This window comes from Neodiprion lecontei, chromosome 5 (genome assembly GCF_021901455.1).
Source record: "Neodiprion lecontei isolate iyNeoLeco1 chromosome 5, iyNeoLeco1.1, whole genome shotgun sequence".
Taxonomy (NCBI): Eukaryota; Metazoa; Arthropoda; class Insecta; order Hymenoptera; family Diprionidae; genus Neodiprion; species Neodiprion lecontei.
The window spans coordinates 5,658,018-5,675,537 of record NC_060264.1 but is presented as its reverse complement, the minus strand read 5'-3'; the positions used below and the strand labels follow the sequence as shown (position 1 = coordinate 5,675,537).

Below are 17,520 nucleotides of genomic sequence, written 5' to 3'. Positions count from 1 at the left end.
ACACAACAAGCCCCGGATCGATAATGGGCTTCTGGTACCGGTCAAAGGTCCACGAAGAAGAAGCGCGACGCTAAAGAAGCGGATAAAAATTCCCCATCCCAAGAGTGTGAACCGTAATCAACACAGACGTGAATCAGTAGACGTACAATACGAATGTCCGGTAATCGGTGACCCTTGACCCTTGAGAGATCTCCATTTCCTCCGTACTCCAGCAACGCGATCTCTTTGTTCTCATCGGACGCCAGGGGTCAACGCATGGTACAGAGGCGGAGAACGCGTGTCTGCGATATAAAATATCATCAGGGTCACCGTGATGCGTGACGTTCGGTAAGCGGCTCTGCTGCAGCCACACCGGCACAGTCCGCGGTGTGCAGCGAGCCGAACAACGAGTGGTTCATCCAAGTCGAAATCGAAGAGGTGTTCGACCGATTTCTTCGAGAGGTCATCCGTCCTTCAGCAGCGTCCCTCTTTGTGAGAGTGGGACTGGCTTTTTGGCACTGTTTTCGAGGCCTCCGGTACGTTCGACCATCGCTTGGTGCCTGGGCCGGTGGAATGAGGTGCGATAAGAGCGAGCAACGCGTGCCGAGATTGGAATACGAGCATCCGGTGCCACCGCAATGACCGGTGGTGATTCGCTGGGACGATTTTACTCCGGGTGTCGACTGGACACACACCGATGAGAACCTGGCCAAGCTGTGCGTAGAACGCGCAGTATCCGCTTTTGCCATTCACCGCGGCCCCGACGCCGTCGGTACACTCCGTAAACAAACTCTCAATTTTTATTTCCATTTTCTTTTCGGCGCAGGATATTTATAAACGTCGTCAGATGGCTCGGACCGTCACCTGCCTCCGGTATTTTCTACTCGCCTACGTCATCCTGCTCGGCGTAAGTCTACCACCATCCACTTACTACCACCACTTATAACGTCGCACGTTTCGCATTCCAGTTATTCCCGGTCCTCCGATGACCGTGTGTCGTATAATCGTCGTCGGCGAAAAGTTCGAGTCGTTAAACAGCATCTTTCTGCAAATTTAAAAGACACTTGTTGTGGTATTTGAAGATCTTTGCTAAGGCGGAATGTTTTGTCGGTGATTCGTGATTTTTTAAGTTACGGCGTAAAAATGAACCCACCGTCGTTCCTCGACCGTGGATTTTGTCATCCCGCGCTGTGTCTATACGAGTACAACTTTGATACGCGGTCGGCTTATCTCGCGAGATTACGAAGCTCGCCTCTGATATCGAGAATCATAAGACGCGGAATGAGCGATCGGAGCTTCTTTGATGAAATCTATCTTCTTTTTATCAATTTCAACAGATTTCTGGCATCATCGTCTCCGTAGGATCTGGGATATTTATTTACCAGCTGAAACAGTACCGGCCCTTGACTCCGGACGATGTCTGCGGGTCGTCGATCACCCTCCTGATCATGGGTCTGGTCACTTGTCTCCTTGGATGGGGGGGATGGCACATCGTCGATTCGACTCACAGGGTGCAAGTCATATGTGTAAGGCGACCTTTGATGGAGGCCGTTTCGAGGCCTGTGTTATTCTTGTAGAATACACGGTACAATTGAGTCTTTCAAGTTTTGTCGAATTGGTGTTCGGCACTAGGTCCGACTTCCCAACGCAGTGGCAATAAATAAAAAATTTAACAGAAGCCGGTAACACTGAGATCAAAATATATGTAATACCCGAAAAACGCTGAAGACCCGAGCAAACATTAGAATGCTTCGACTTTGCGAAGATACTGCGTCTCGGTTTATAGCCAAAATAAAACTAAAGCTGTTAATTGCCGCAAAGAAAAAAAAAAAAAAAAAAATCCAGCGGTCTTGATCGAGCGTCGGTGATTCAATTCCTTTGCCGAAAAGATAATGCGAGGAAGTGCTTAGGTGCCAATTTCGTATGGGTGCGACTGGTTGAGAAATTTTTTGTAAATAATTGCTCATGACTCATTTCGCGATTATTTATACAACTGTGATAACGATATCTAGGTTCCTGATCTCGGGATCTCAATCTTGTATCATTAAATTAAAACAAAAGAAATTCTACCACAACTCATCGATAAGATGTACGTCTGGCACGTAAGAATAGATGTTGAGTTTTTATCGGTTTTGCTGACGGTTAAAAAAAAAAATTTCGATGTAATCAGACTTCATTGAAATATAACGTATCCAATTATGCACCACGATTGTGATTATTCGATATATGTTCACATCGCGTAAAATTTCAACTAGAAAAATCTCACATGGAGCTCGGTTAAAATATGACAACATTTACATTCCGCGAAGTAAAAACGTCGAGTATCAACGTATACCTGGTCGTATATTGAGGCACGAGTGGCTGAAATAAAAATGTCCTGATTCGAATTCGAGAATCGACGAGGATTCGCAACCTTAAGAAAAGACATTGAAACCGCAATTTGAAGGCAGAGCAGAGCGTCCATCGCTAACTTCATCAATTAGACGGCGTTGGTTTTGAGCACGTTCAAAGACCACTCGTAAATCTGACGAGCTTGTTTATAGCTCGCACTGTCGGCGGCGTCATCGTCACGAATGTAATGGAATCGTGAGTCACGTCTGGAGCGATTGCGATCTAATTTCTGATTTTATCTTTAAAGTTTGCCGTGGTTTTGGGCACGGTCGCCTTCGTGGAAGCCGGCACCGGAATATGGGCTGTGATTAAGCACGAACAGATCGACCCTTTACGTACTTCCGACCACGAGACGGCCTTCGCTCTTGCTACAACCGACGAAAAATCCACATGGGATCGGATGCAAATAAGGGTAAGTTGTCGAAAGATTGCCGATTCTTATCCCTCGGGGTATAATATTCCACTTCCGCAAGGAATCTTAGATATTATCTGACGTTGCTGTGGTAGGCGGTACGAGATTTCATCAAGACTTGATTGAGATCGTTGATACGGTAACTGCTTCTTTATCAGGTTCCGTCGACGAGACGATTGCATCAATTACTATAAATGTTTCATTAATTTTTGCGCTCGCATTCGGGTTTAAAAACGATGCATAGAAATTTCTTCGGCTAATCTGTTTCGCATTTTTGTTCAGCTGGGCTGTTGCGGCATCGATGGACCCGCCGACTACAGGATCCTGGACTCCGTTCCTTGGTCCTGCTGCGACACATCCTCGGTAGAAAATCCAGAAGCCGTTACCAGTGGCACTTGTACCACGATGTATTCCAGAGGATGCTTACACTTCGTTGTTAACCGAACGCGTTCCATTCTCCTTCACGTTTTCCTACTCGCACTTTGCTCCGTTCTCCTCCAGGTGAGCGTTAATTGAGGTGAAAATGGAGAGCTCAACAAAATAATTATTCATTCGTTGTTTGCTCGGTATTTAAGGGTATTTATAGGATAGAATTGAAATTCATTGCCAGTGGGCTTAGGCGATGAACTTTCTATTGTTGACAATAGGAAATTCCACCGATTTCGTACATTGAGAGCACTTGTTCAAAGAGCTAGAAGATTTATGATCACTTTTCAGTGTTCAAAATTCAAATTTTGCGGAAAGCTTGACGAATGCGGATTTCTCATCTGAAAAATTCAGTTAAAAAAATGTGTTTCATTTACCTGCCGAGAAACAAGCGCGCGACCAATTGTTAATTCGTGTTAGGTTGCGACTATTCAGGCGCTCCGAAACCACTTGTTTGAGTCTCGGTAAATCAGAGATTGTACAATGACTTAAAATCTGCAAAAAGAAAAGACCATCATTTGCTCATTTGTTCAGAGGACATGAACGTATGTCGTAAAATGAAAACAATCGCATAATAATATATGGTGTCTTGTTATTCCCAAGAAAATTTTGAAACTTTAGACGCATGTGCAGTTTTTCTAAAACGTTTGATGCTTGCCGCTATTTCAAACAGATGCAATATTTTACAAATTTCAGATGTTACACAAGCCGATCCTGCGAAAAGAAAATATTTGAGAAATGAATAACGAAAGTGAAATTTTATATAATACTTTAATAAATATTATTTCGTATTTTGATATGTGAAACTATGAACAAGTTATTAGATGAAAAAATGATTTGAAATGCGATAAACGAAAATAGTCCATCTCTCGTCATAAAAACCTGGCATTTTATCCGTTCAATAAAACTAAGCACATCTTTTTTTTCCTCTCTTCCAAAGGTGTGCGGGGTGATATGCGCATGTTTCTTTGCTCGAGCGATAAAGGAGGGCGCTGCAAGAAGACGTCGTGATATCCTGTCGCTTAGCGGGATGAGAAACTCCCGGAATGCATCGCCGATGCGAAATGCATCCAGTACAGGGGTGGATTCTCAGCTGGTGGTTAAACCCCGAGTACCGCCAAGACGAAAGACGTAGTTTTTACGTATAACTTATGATAGTCAAATAGAATATGGTATAACCCTGATATATACCCGCAGAAATGAGATGAGAATTGATTATCTCACACGTTGATTACGCCTAGGTTTTATTATAGAAATAATCTGTACAGCAACCGAACTGAATTTTGTACTGCATATAATAGTATTTGCTTTTATTCACCCACGTCACGGTTATAGTCCATTGTGTGCAGGCTGCTCAGTACATAATACATTGTACATCCATTGTAGACGTAAGTCACTTTATCAAATCAAATAAACTATTTATAACTTGGGCAAGCGTTCAAAACTGTTTACCAAAATTCGACGTTCCTTGTTTTTCCTTTTTTAACTACCACGAGACTGATGAGGAAAAATGTGTTTGTGGCTTTACGCATTTCTTCCAATTCTAAATTTCACCATTTTTCTAACCATCGTCAGTTCATAATATTCTCTCTATCGGATTTTCGAACTGTCGCCAAGCCGGATTCATACGCGTAAAATGACAGAATCCAGCGATATTCAATTCACTGATTATCTCTGATTTGATTTTTTTTACGTCGCTTCGCCGACTGGCAATTGGTCATGTTGGGATAAATCCTGCTCTACGAAAAACACAGCTGGATCGATTCGAGCGAAGAATGCACGCAACAAGTGTTACGACAAGTGCGCAGCGTTCTGGAAAACTCGGCACAGCTCATCTCTCGTGACAGTGTGAGTAACGTGACGTCAATTTTACGCTAACGACTTACAGGTGAGCATTAGTCAACGCATAACGCACTGATCTGATCAGGAAAGGAGTCATCAACCGAAGATAATCGTCGGCTGTAACTCGATTCATGGTCAGAATCGAGCGACTGACGAGATGCGGTCATTTTTTCCAAAGAAACCTTATCTCTACCTATCCAAAGATTATACCAACAACTCATAACAAGGCTGTACGCGTTAACTTTATATCACGACAATAACGATAGTGGAGTCAGAGGCAAAACAAACTTGTATATCTCCTGTAAGATAAAGTGAAATTTACTCAATACGATTTTTCATAAATGAGTATCGTTTGCTTGGTTTTTCGTAAACTAACCGAGGTACGAATTGAACTAATTGTTTTTAAAATGTAATTGCACGCAACAAGTGCGTGCATTGTAACTGTAACGCGTGTGTAATTAAATGAGCTAATTCCGAAAGTCCACCAGAGTACGTGGAGTAATTAGGTCTCATTACGAAATGTATTATACGCCATATGATGAACATGCCACCGTTACATTTACGCTGCGTTGACAATGAGACTAAAATGGAAATGACGCATACAACAGCCTACCTAACTCGATTTTCTACCAAGTGGCACTGCGGAGTATTATTTTATAGGTAGAAATCTGCGAAGAGAAGAGAAACAAAGATCCGTAATTGAAACTCGGCCGCGCCGCGGATCTGAAAATAAAAATAAATCACCGGTATAAAGATTAAAAACGTTCAATCGTGCAGCACGATCGGAATTGAGCCGATTTAATCATGCGAGATTGTAAAAATCGAACGAAATAAAAAGAGGTCAAGATTTTAATTTGCACTTGTACATCGGTTTAAACAATTTCCATCAGTCGTTGAATAGAAAACTAAACCTCGATACTAGGGAAAAAAAAAAAGGATAAGACAAATGACAATTGGAATGACGAAAAAAATCGGCATAGCCACGCCTCAACGATAAGAGAGACTAACCGAAGGCGGAAACTGATGACGTGAACACCCAGACAGAAATCCTTCACAAATGCCTAAAAATATCTGCACACTCATTATGCGCATAAGACCGAAACTGCGAGTATTTTGTCGAGATACGAGTAGGAGCGTGAGACGCGAATCGAAAGGAGCGTCAAGGAATTATCCTGACCAACACGCGACAGCAGCCGCTCGTCAATGAAGATACGCTCGGCAAAAGCACGTTCGAGAGTTTCGAAAATAAATCGTCACCCGGTAGTTTTCCTATTTCTCGAAGGCATGCGCTGACGATTGGAAACATTGGCGTACGCTCGTCGAGTTTAAGCTTCGCGTCGCTTTGTTCGTCCAATGAAACGCTCACCTAATAAGTCAGTGGCGTAGAGGTTCGCCAGGTTGAAACAAATTCAGGCCCATTTCCACCTGTTTGAACGTGAAAACAATCGCCAGACTCGAGCACAGTGATAACCAAGCACGCGGAGGTTGGATCGAAGAAAGTTACAACCGTATATTTGAATTATAAGCGTGCCATTCGGGGCATGACAAGCGTGATTTTTTCCTCGGACCTTCAGAGGGTGAATTTCCCAGTTCAAACTGGCCCTTCGCTTATATTCGTTTTCTTTAACAAACTTGCGATACTCCTTTCTTCAACCGTCGGAAAAGCGCGACGAAAATTCATTCGCAATCGACCAGGTCGACTGGTCCCTATCTCTTTTCTACTATCTCGAGTGTCGAGTGATAGATAAAAGCTCCTGGGACAGGGGGGCGCCTGCTTTACACCGAAGCGTAGCGCGGGCTTGGAGTCAGTCGAATCTGTGCCACAGTGCGAAGCCGACAGGGAGCAGAGCGGAGCCTTCATAGTCAGACCGAACACCGTATACCCCTCCAATAATTATCGAGAACCGACACGTCAAGGATATCGCAGCCGAGAACAACCAGAGTTTCGAAAGTGAGGCTTGAAGAACACCGGCGGAGAATCGCTGCTGCATCGTTGAATTGTGAAAGAAAGTAACGGAACAGAAGCAAACATGAGCTGCGGAATATCGTGTATCAAGTACCTCCTCTTCATATTCAACTTCGTCTTTGTCGTGAGTTATTACAAACTGATTACTTTACACCTTGTTAGACGAATTAATATCATCTGCAAACATCGCAAGCTGTTACGGAAGCGGAGACACTCCGATGTATCATCGAGTTTCTTGTAACTTTGATACGCGATTCAAAGCCAACAAATCTCGAATTCGAAATTAAATCATCAGCCTCGCGTAAACTGGTTTTATTTGCTTAAGACAGGCGATGGTTTTTAGCTAACTCAAAAATTGCGTCTAAATTGGAATTTGTTTGTATAAAATCCCTCCTCACTTCTGCATTTTCATTCATTTATTTATTTATCTCGCCGTGACGTAACGGCGAGGATGCAGCTGCACCGTAACGTTCAGCCGGCGTCATTTTCGAAGGGAAACCTGTTTGCCCCTTCGCATTCCGACTAGCCGACTCTACCTGGTCCGAACAATGCGGTGCTGACTACCTGCAGAGGTTCTTTTCATCTCTGAGAAGTTGAGACGCTGAAAAGTGTACGATAACTCGGGTAACTCGGAGACCGAATCGTCTGCGGAAAATCGACGCTTTAGATACCGCATTTTTTCATCCGGGGTGTACGGGCGGAAGTCGACGCCGCCTTTTTTTACCGAAAGTTCCTCCGCGGTTACGGTTCATTAGTTAGAAAAAAGGCGGCAATAATTGTTCGCCGTTTGAAGGCTGGTTTGGCGGCTTGAACTTCGAGGATAAACTCTTACGAGGTTGAAGTTGGTAGCGTTTTATATACTTTAATAACGGATGTCAGGAAGAATCGTTGATTCGCAGCCTCGTTATCGCCTGAAATTCACTTAGTAAATCGTAACGAAGTAAACGAGTTTATATTTCTAAAAGCCAGATCCTTCAAAGTCGGTTTAAAATTGTACGATTTATTTCATGATACTTTGCCACGAAGCCTGCAAAAGCTGCACGGCATGGCCCCGGTTTCTTCGATCCGCCCGGACAACCCCTTTCAGAAAATTCTGGCGCCAACCTCGTCTGGAGGAAAACTAGTGCGTCACGTCTGGACCGAGAAATTGGTTGTTTAACCCTCCAGCATGGGCAATAAAGAGTCGCGCCATGGGTATCGATTTCTCGAACCTGCACGTTGTGTTTACTCCGTCGCGTCGTTCGGTCGAGACGCAGATGAGGAAGGTTTGAATATCTTTCCTTATCCACATCATCTTCTTTTCGGACCACCATTAGTCATGAAAATTCACTTACTTTGTGTATTTAAACTTTTGGTACACGAACTTGGCCCTGGTTCAAGCATCGTCAATGATAATTAAGACGCCTTAACGGTGCAACAACAAATAATCAACTTTATTCAGCCTACGCGAAAACAAGCGGATTAATTAAGCTGACGAAGTATTTGTTGAAAAAAAAGAAATAAAAAGAAAAAAAAAAAAACTAATCTCGGTTTGCTGTATCTAAAAAAAAACAACGCACTTCGTTTCTCTGACAAGTAACTACCGATGAAAATTTTAGTACAAGTTCTTGGTTTTTCCTTCAAGCGACAGTCTATTTTTGAGATAGCAGTATCTAATCGAATTAAATTTCCGGCCTTTTTTTTACCTTGATTTCTATCAACATTATCACGTATACGAGCTTTACCGATACACTCAACGCTTTGCGTACAGTAAACGAGCAGCTTATCTTACGATTCAAATAAGAAATACTATTTCGTGAACGAATTGAATTGCTTATTCCTCAATAAGCTCTTTCATACGAAATACCTTTACGGTCAAGACCTAACGAAAATTTTATTAAATTCCTGATTAAAATAAAGATTATTTAATTGCCACGGAAACGTAGTTTTACAGCGTTAATTTCCAACGTTCGGTGAACGAAAATTATTTCCTCGAAGAAATTGTATTGAATTCAATTCTCGTACACACGTCGTTCGCTCTTACCGAGAAATAGATTAGAAACCACGATTGAACCCATGCGCACGAAGTCGTTCAAAGTCAGTGAGGAGAAATCTGTCATCCACCCAATCCTTGAGTATATTAAAATCCCTCCGCTGATCCGACCAATCGATTCTATCGAAGTAGGATCTGACGGGAAGTCATCGAAACTATTGAAATTATCACATCATCCCGCGATGCATGTGACTGAGAAGAAACTTCTACAGCTCTTCTTCGCCTAGGCAGAGAGAAGGAGGCTGCAGTTAGTACAACAGGTTCTCAGAATCCCGCTGGTCCCGGATCCAAGGAAACTGTATACCTGGTCTCTAGAGTTACTCCAGTAGATCGTGTCCCGAGACTCGGTCCGTGACGACTTCTCTCTCTCTCTCTCTCTCTCACGCAAAGTCAACAATGGTGGATGGAACGGGAGAGAAAAGGAGACATCGGTTTAACCTCGAGCGCAAACTGGTCTCACTTGTCTGCCACGTCGTAGGAGGAGGGCTATGACGAGTGTGTCCCTCTCCTTCGTGCCTAGGTCGAACATGCAATGGTTACGAACCAAACGCGTATGTGTACGGATGCGTTACAATTGAACGAACCCGAGCAACGGCGCAATAAGTGCCTTGTACACACCTCGAACACTGGTCTCTCTATGGACTTCAGTGGGGATCGTCAGCCGCAGCGTTGCCGGACCGATCTGCGGCGGCCTCACGTCCAACTCTGCCATCGCGTTCTAGCTAAATAAAAAATCCCTGACGTCACCCCATTATAAGAGCCGCGTACAGTGGGCCGAATAAGAACATTCCGCCTCCGACATGACGCCGCGATCATCACCTAAAATCATTGGAACCAAAGATCGTGCGGCGAAACGATTTCTTTGGACCAATGGTACCCACAGCATGGATCATCCGCCGTCAACCCACCTTCGCTATTCGCGATCTTGTAATTTTATACCATTACGTGTTATTGGTATCCGTGAATTGTAAGCGTTGCCACGTCGTGGTAAAGTTGTTATTATACTTGACTCCTTGGACTCTGACTGGTTGCGGTTTTCCTGTAATCGGCAAGGATTTTCTCGGTTATTTGATAACGTATCGCAAGCGACTGTAGATACTTGACGTCGTTTTGTGGTCTGCACGATGTATATGGGATTGAGAAGCGCATGGGGCACGATTGGACTTTTTCTTGTACACGCGACGTCGTTCACTGTGAAACTATGTGGGGGTAATGTTGTAAATATTGAGAGTGGATGGTAGCGGAGAATCAGTTATTCCCCGGCTGTTGGGTGAATCGTTCGGCTAGCTGTTAGTTCGGTTTGCTTCGGGCAATTTGCTTCGTATATCAAAGCAGTGGTTGCGTTAGCCAGAATTCTAGAGGCAAGAGCCAAAAGCCAAGAGTGAACGTCGCTGTTGATCAGTTGGCTCCGGTACGCGTACGAAGTTGAAACGTTTCGCAACGTGTTTTCTACAAGAAAAATTCTTCTCGGTTTTCAATAGCGCGATATATTGTTAAGTCAAGATGAGTTGCGCGTGTGAGTGCATAAGATGGCTACTTTTCCTCTTCAACTTTATATTCTCGGTAAGTGCCGCTCTACCCGAGAATCGATGCAACGATTCATCGTACGCAAACAAAGTTCCCCCTGTGAAATCGAAACATTATCAAAGCATCGTCGTCGGATCGTCATTACGGATGAGTCAACGATGTTTACCGAACTGTTGAGGCACAGATCGTAAATCTAATCACCTACGGATACATAAATTGTCACCTTTGTTGACGGATAGCCGCGTGATAATAGCTAAGGGTACAGCTAGGCGATAAGAGGAGATCAGTGTTGGCTCCCATGAATAATTGTCGTTGCTAATTACGGGCTAAAAGTGTACTTGCGGATAGTTAAATGCGATCAAGTTTCACGCGTCGACACTTCAGGCCTGTAACTGTGATCCGCGATGGAAAAATTTTTCTGTATAATTGTACACGATAGAATGAATAGGCATATATAGACTTTGGTCTGCCGATTCAGAATATCAACTTTGTTTTTACGCATCACGTCATGATTCTCTCTTATTCACGTTATACATGGAGAGATGCTTTTCTCACAGTGACTCTATCGAAATAAATATTTTCAGAATGTGAGGTGGTGTATATCGTATGAATGTCGTTTTACATTAAATTCAGGACTACTTTTACGAATATTAACACTTCGGTAGAATAAATTTAAAACAAAAAAAAAAAAAAAACGTAGACTTGTGTAATTCTTACTCCACTCGCGGACACAAGCTGTGCGGGGTTAATGTTCGTGGTGAAATTGACTCAGCGTGGGTTTTTCCATATGATGACAACATTCACTCGGTATTATCTTACGTAGTTTCCCGATATGGGCTCAGAACCGTCGCACCTTGGACTCTCCGTAAATCGTCTTCCAAGGCTAACCGAACCGCCCGTGAAGACCTTGCAGATCCATTCGGGAATCGCTTAAACTGAGAAGTTAAATTCCGAAGCGTCGGTGTGATTGAGACTGACAACGAATACCAAGTATCGCCTTTCGCTTTCACCGTTCGATCGTCCGTTAGAAATGAAAATTCCTTTCACCGGTGGGACAGACCGGCAATACCGACATTGCACCGCTCTTCGGAAAACGTGTATTTATTTTCTCTGAAACTCAAGTTCCGGCTGGTATTAACGACAATAGATAAGCTCCCGATTGTTAACGAGCAGTTTTGACGTTTGCCCGGAAAAGCGCTAAGATATTTCGTTGAAAGTAATTCATTTTCGATTACACCTTTTCTTACGATCGCGATGATATCGCATTGAAACAAATTTAAGCGTACGCTGTTTCCTCTCTACGAGTCAGTGGAAAAAAACCGTGACTGTATAGATAACGCCGATTGCTCATCGCCAAAGAGAATTTCCGGACGAGCGAATGATTTGCGTCCGAGTCCTTGGAAACGAGGCAAAACTGGATTTCATTGAGACCGTAATCCGTTACAATAAAATATCATCTTTTGTCGCTTCGTTCTTCTTCGCAACATTCGCCTCAGCTCGTCGAACGAATTAAACTTCGTAGCATTTTCCTTTTACCTCGGCGTGGATGTATCGATAATAAAGTATATTAATAGGAGCATTACGCAAGAAGCTAAAAGCCGCGGACCCCGGCATCTCCTATGCTCGTGAGATTCTTTCATCCTTGAATACCGGCTCAAATGTTGCATGGCATGTATAGGTACCCACGACACTCGTACAGTCACGGTGCTAAATTTATATGAAAATTTTCGTTACCGGTAGATTCAACGCCGCGTTGTCGGTTTGCCGGCATATTCGCGAACCGTGATCCGCGAGGAACGCACGAGGCGATGTATAATGCACGGCCAGTTTATTTTTTTCCGAAAAGTATCAAGCCGGTATCTTTCAGCCGGTTACGACTCTTCAAATAAACGATAACATCACCGTACAGCCTTATGTTTGCCAATGCGAGAACGACGAAACATGGCGCCGTACGGTACGTCGACGATAAGAAGGCCTTTGTCATGGCTGCGTGCGTGATTATTTGCACCGTTGCATAATCCACGATTTTACCCATCTTCTCATTTCCCATACAGAAGCACAAGCACGCCGACTATTTTTTGGGACTTCGCGCGCTTATAAGATATTTAAAAAATGTTTCCGAAAGAAATAGAATCGGAAATCGGATTTATAGTCGTATAATAAACTGGGCCTCAAAGTATACTTTGCAATCATTTTTTTTTTTTTTTTTTTTCCTTATGAAACGAGTTATCGGCATTATACTGCGTGTACTCGGAACGGGGCTTTTTGTTAGCTGCCTACTCAGTCCAGGCGACGATAATTTCTTATCTTGAGCAACGCTAATGATAGATAAAATAATCGAAAATTTTCGACGCTCGAATTCGAGGCAGAGACCGTTGAAACACTCTCGGTTCACTCACACTAAGTTAAAAAAAAAAATACCAGATTATATTTTCATTCCAGGAAGTGGTTATCGTCCGTTAACAGTGCCCGTCGTCTCGACGAAGCTGAAGCTAGCGGCCAGGGTTAAAAATTGAACGTTCTTTAATGTTCGTTCGAATGAGGTAGTCAAGACTGATAATTAAAATTTTTTGAAATGTTTCGAACCTCCGATACTTTTATAGAATTATGAGGAGAAGACTGAATTGGTTTTTTGTGTTTCCAAAGAATTTAACGCGTTTGGATGATAACGCTGGCTGCTAATTTCAGTTTCACGTCTCCTCAGAAAACCAAGAGTTGCATCATGATGCAAGCCGAGAAATATTTCACCGCTCCGCGATTTTTTGGCAAAAAATGATCTCAAGCATCGTGGAATGCGCGTGACATTGTAACGAGGTTGATAAAATTTTAACAATGTATCCAAATTCGAACACTGCAAGCTTCGGCAGGCACCTTGCCTGGAAACGATGGTCGTCCGATTATTCTACATATAGTTACGTATCGAAAGCCCGTTTCGAGTGGCTCGTAAACATGTGAGTAATACGAATATGCGGCTTATCTGTCAGGGCTTATCGCATAACCGTACGAATTGGCAAACCGTGATCCGTTATGCGATTGCAGCCGCCGGCATCTGACCGACTTTAGTTTCCAGAGGAAGGATAAATTCGCGTCTCGTTAAGGCGATGCCGATGCTGCTGCTAGAGTCCTTCGTCGCGATTCTTCACACATTTAATCAGGACTTTTCACGTCTTTGCGCTGTTAATCCAGAATTTTCGACAGATTCGGAGGTCTCGTCGATTCGGGATTCCTCGACGATCGCGAACAGTAAATGCATTATGCCCGATTTTGTCGTAATTCGTGTTGAAATGAATACGAGTTCGCGTGTATTCGCCTCTGATTGAACCGTAACCAGGGGGCTTACAGCGTTTTAGAGATATCACTGTTCGTTATCACCAACGGCTGTGAGTCAGACGCACTTTCAACGAACAACCGATCTGGGTCAGTAATCGTCCCTTGCAGGCGGACGATGCGGTTTCCCTTGAATTACAAGTCCGAGAAAAAATGAAATCATTGCGAAATGCCCCAAGTTCCAACCTCGGTATTCCTGACCACAACGTAATCATATAAGTAACGTCGTAAGAATGAACAATACTCACACTCTGTACCTTAATTCTTTCACAGTTGGTCGGTTTAGTCCTTCTTGGATTTGGCGTTTGGATACATCTGGAATTGGACGACTACCAAAAAATTAGCGAAACCGTCGGAGCTCCAGCAATCGCGCTGATAATCCTTGGCTCGATAATATTCGTAATCGCATTCTTCGGATGCTGCGGAACAATAAGGGAGAATCACTGCATGGTGGTAACGGTGAGTATAAAGAGTGAATAATATCGTACATCCTCGAAGAAGGCTTCTTCCGACTCCGGCTAACCAACGCGATTACATTCCAGTTCGCCGTCTTCCTTCTCGCTATCCTGATCATCCAAATCGCCATCGGTGTCTGGGCCTTCCTCATATACAAGGATGTCGGTACCGACGAGTGGACACAGGACATCGCCACCACTTACAAAGACCTATTCGCGAAATACTGGTCCAGCGAAAATGAACAGGCCGTTATCGACGTGGTACAGAGCAATGTGAGTCCCGAAAAAAAAAATTTACAATTCACAGGCCATATTTGAAACGAAATGCAGCGATACTCGGACCAATCGATAACGCAATTACCTCACTTTCTATCGCAGTTAAATTGCTGCGGAATAGCTTCATCCGAGGACTACACCAATCGTTCCTACTTCACCAACAGCACCGCCATCCCCTGGAGTTGCTGCGGAAATGCTGAGAATGTCAATTGCGCATCATCGTCAACGGTATACGAAACAGGTTGTCTCGACGCTCTGGAGGAATTCTTCGGCAGCTTCGCAAAGATCATTGGCGGAATTGCCATCGGCGTTGCTGCAACCGAGGTAAGATTTTTAGAATTATTTCTTTAGAAATTAGTATTATATCTTAGAGTGAAACACGAGGTTCACATATGTTTCTGTGCTTAATTAACGAATGTTTTTTATACTTTCCTTTTTCAGTTGGTCGGAATAATATTCGCCCTGTGTTTGGCGAACTCGATCAGGAACGACGACCGAAGAGGCTACAGGGTGTAAATGTAACTCGACTGACATAAATCGATCGAAGAAAATACCGCGTGGAGATCGAAAATTCTGTGTAACATTCGAAAGCCAATTTCAATACAATATCCTTGCTAATTTGCATATATTACTCGTATTTTGCACGCGGCGTGCGTGGGAGGATCGGCCGAGGTTGATCTCGTCGAGTTCGTGAAAAGCATTTGAAAAACAAGAAAACAATGGAAAGCTACAACTAAATTCTAGAAAAAAAATTATATAAAGCGAGAAATTGTAAACGAATAATACGCACTACGGGTGCAACGATAACAATGTACAAAACCTATTTTCACCGGCTGGTTCGACATCCTCGGTCATGTTGGTCTGATCGTCTCATTAATTGGAGTCGTAATTAAAAACAACTGCTCGCCAATAACTTATGACAACGCAGTGCGGTTGTATCGGGGAGAAATTATTTACCGTAGATAATAAACTTGGATGATGAAAAACTGTAGTTTACTTGCAAAGCTGATACGTATGATATGATGCTTGAAATGCAAGGAGATGAAATTCTTTCACCATGAATAATAATGTAACACGGTTGTATCGAAAAATTTGTTTTTTCTCCTCGCTTGGAGATTTCTCAATTGTAAATTTTTTTTTTTTTTTTTTTCTTTCGTTTCATTGTTTTTCTTTTCGTCCTAGTTACGTAAATCTCGACTATACACTATGATAATATATTTATTATTATATTTTATCTGCTTCTTGTGTACGAAGCTGTGAATTCTACGATTTGTGGCTTTTTCATTAGCGCGAGGCTCTTTTTTTCTCCTCCGTCACCGTAATAATAATTTTACTATTATACACCGTTACACTATGTATACAATAATTCCTTACGGTAGATGTACACGAGTTTTTTTTTTTTTTATTTATTTTTTTTTCCCCAAATGGAGCAACACAAAAATTTATACACATTTTATGTACCTATACATCTAAGTATACAAAATATTTTAAATAAAAAAAAATATTGCTAAATTTACACCAAGGTTTAATTAACCACGCTCTTTATTCTTACATTTACCCATCATCTTCCGGATCTAGATTATTATCAATCTTTTAGGTAGCCCAATACATTCCATATACGACAATCAATCTTTCATACCGAAACCGCATACGCTTAGGCTCAGAGCATTGCATGTTTCGTTTCCTCTAACATATTTACCCGTAAAATATCGTTACAGGTATCAATGCGTATGAATCGTATCTGCTGATTATATGTATAGGCTAAATTGATTACGTCGTCTTCTTGGTATTCGGCGTTTTGAGTCGTGAAAAAACTCAATCGTGATCAACGTATTACTACAATTCGTCATTCCGACGCGAAATTACGATGCGTGACACGCGCATCGTACGAAGTTGGAACGGGGAACGAAACTGTCTACTTTTTTTCAACGGGATCCGTTAGATCCATGCCTCATTTTGTAAAATCACAACTCTCCCAAATTTTTCTCAGGCAGATGAGATCTCACCCGATTCGCGTGATTTTTCAAAAAGGATCATTCAACGTAATAACGATTGTTCGGACTGGGTTATATCAAACGATTCGAAAAAAAAATGGGAGACTTTGAATTTTATATTGGAAAGCACAGCCGTAAGACATTCGATAATAACGTCAACGCTGGATATTAACAATTGGATATACTTGCAACGAAACTATTTCTCTCGCGCAGCTTTATGATCGATGCCAAAACCGAGAGGTGATATTGTAATTAAATAGTCTCAAAATATGCCTCATATAATTATCTACACAATCACAGTTTCGTTTGACATAAAAATTATCATTTCCATTCCACAGACCGATAGTTCCGAATGAATTTCACGGGTGTTGCCTGTAATTTATATTCGTTCGGTTATTTTACATTTCAAAATTTATTCTTGTCACAATCACGAGACACCGCATCTCAACGAAATTGAAATAAAACGCCCAGCATTGTTTCCTGGTCCGTTAGCCGTTCTTAATCTATCATCTACTACATACGATATTTTTATAACATTCAGGTAAATGTTTTACATTCATGAAATACGAATCATCTTATCGATTTTCGTTATCACCTGTTAACAAAGCGGACACGACGCGTTATATTAACGCGTGGACATTTGTGCAGAACGGTTTTGGTTTAACATTTAATTGCCGTGCAGAGTGCCAGAAAATTTCAATATCGAAAATAACGTTGGTTGTGCGAATCACAAACTATTCTTAATATTGGTGATAATCTACGCTGATCAACACTCATGGGCTCAGGCATGAGGCAGAAAATGATTTTAGAGCAGCGCTTGCACGGAAAGCTTACTTAAAAAGCTGTGATAAGATGTATAATTCATGCAACTAAGTATATCCAAAGAACCGGAA

The 17,520-nt window shown here is 42.4% G+C and overlaps 2 protein-coding genes across 6 annotated transcripts; both read left to right on the top strand.

Annotated features, from left to right (window-relative positions):
* The first annotated feature begins 45 nt into the window (after positions 1–45).
* LOC107217351 (tetraspanin-3) lies at positions 46–4,637 on the top strand. Of its 3 annotated transcripts, none has more exons than XM_015654853.2 (6): positions 46–695; positions 806–886; positions 1,317–1,505; positions 2,618–2,782; positions 3,065–3,283; positions 4,149–4,637. In XM_015654853.2, the coding sequence occupies exons 2-6, from the start codon at positions 827–829 to the stop codon at positions 4,341–4,343; spliced, it is 828 nt and encodes a 275-aa protein (XP_015510339.2). In that variant the 5' UTR covers positions 46–695; positions 806–826; the 3' UTR covers positions 4,344–4,637. The 3 variants fall into 3 exon arrangements, with proteins under 3 accessions (XP_015510339.2, XP_046597629.1, XP_046597630.1); XM_046741673.1 differs by having other exon boundaries at positions 46–751; positions 804–886; XM_046741674.1 differs by lacking the exons at positions 46–695; positions 806–886 and adding an exon at positions 946–1,051.
* Positions 4,638–6,772: 2,135 nt separating this feature from the next.
* Positions 6,773–16,149, top strand: LOC107217343 (CD63 antigen). Of its 3 annotated transcripts, none has more exons than XM_015654844.2 (5): positions 6,773–7,140; positions 14,176–14,361; positions 14,445–14,630; positions 14,736–14,957; positions 15,075–16,149. In XM_015654844.2, exons 1-5 carry the CDS (start codon positions 7,081–7,083, stop codon positions 15,147–15,149), a joined length of 729 nt encoding a protein of 242 aa, XP_015510330.2. In that variant the 5' UTR covers positions 6,773–7,080; the 3' UTR covers positions 15,150–16,149. The 3 variants fall into 3 exon arrangements, with proteins under 3 accessions (XP_015510330.2, XP_046597631.1, XP_015510329.2); XM_046741675.1 differs by lacking the exon at positions 6,773–7,140 and adding an exon at positions 8,192–8,281; XM_015654843.2 differs by lacking the exon at positions 6,773–7,140 and adding an exon at positions 10,283–10,611.
* Positions 16,150–17,520: the final 1,371 nt, after the last annotated feature.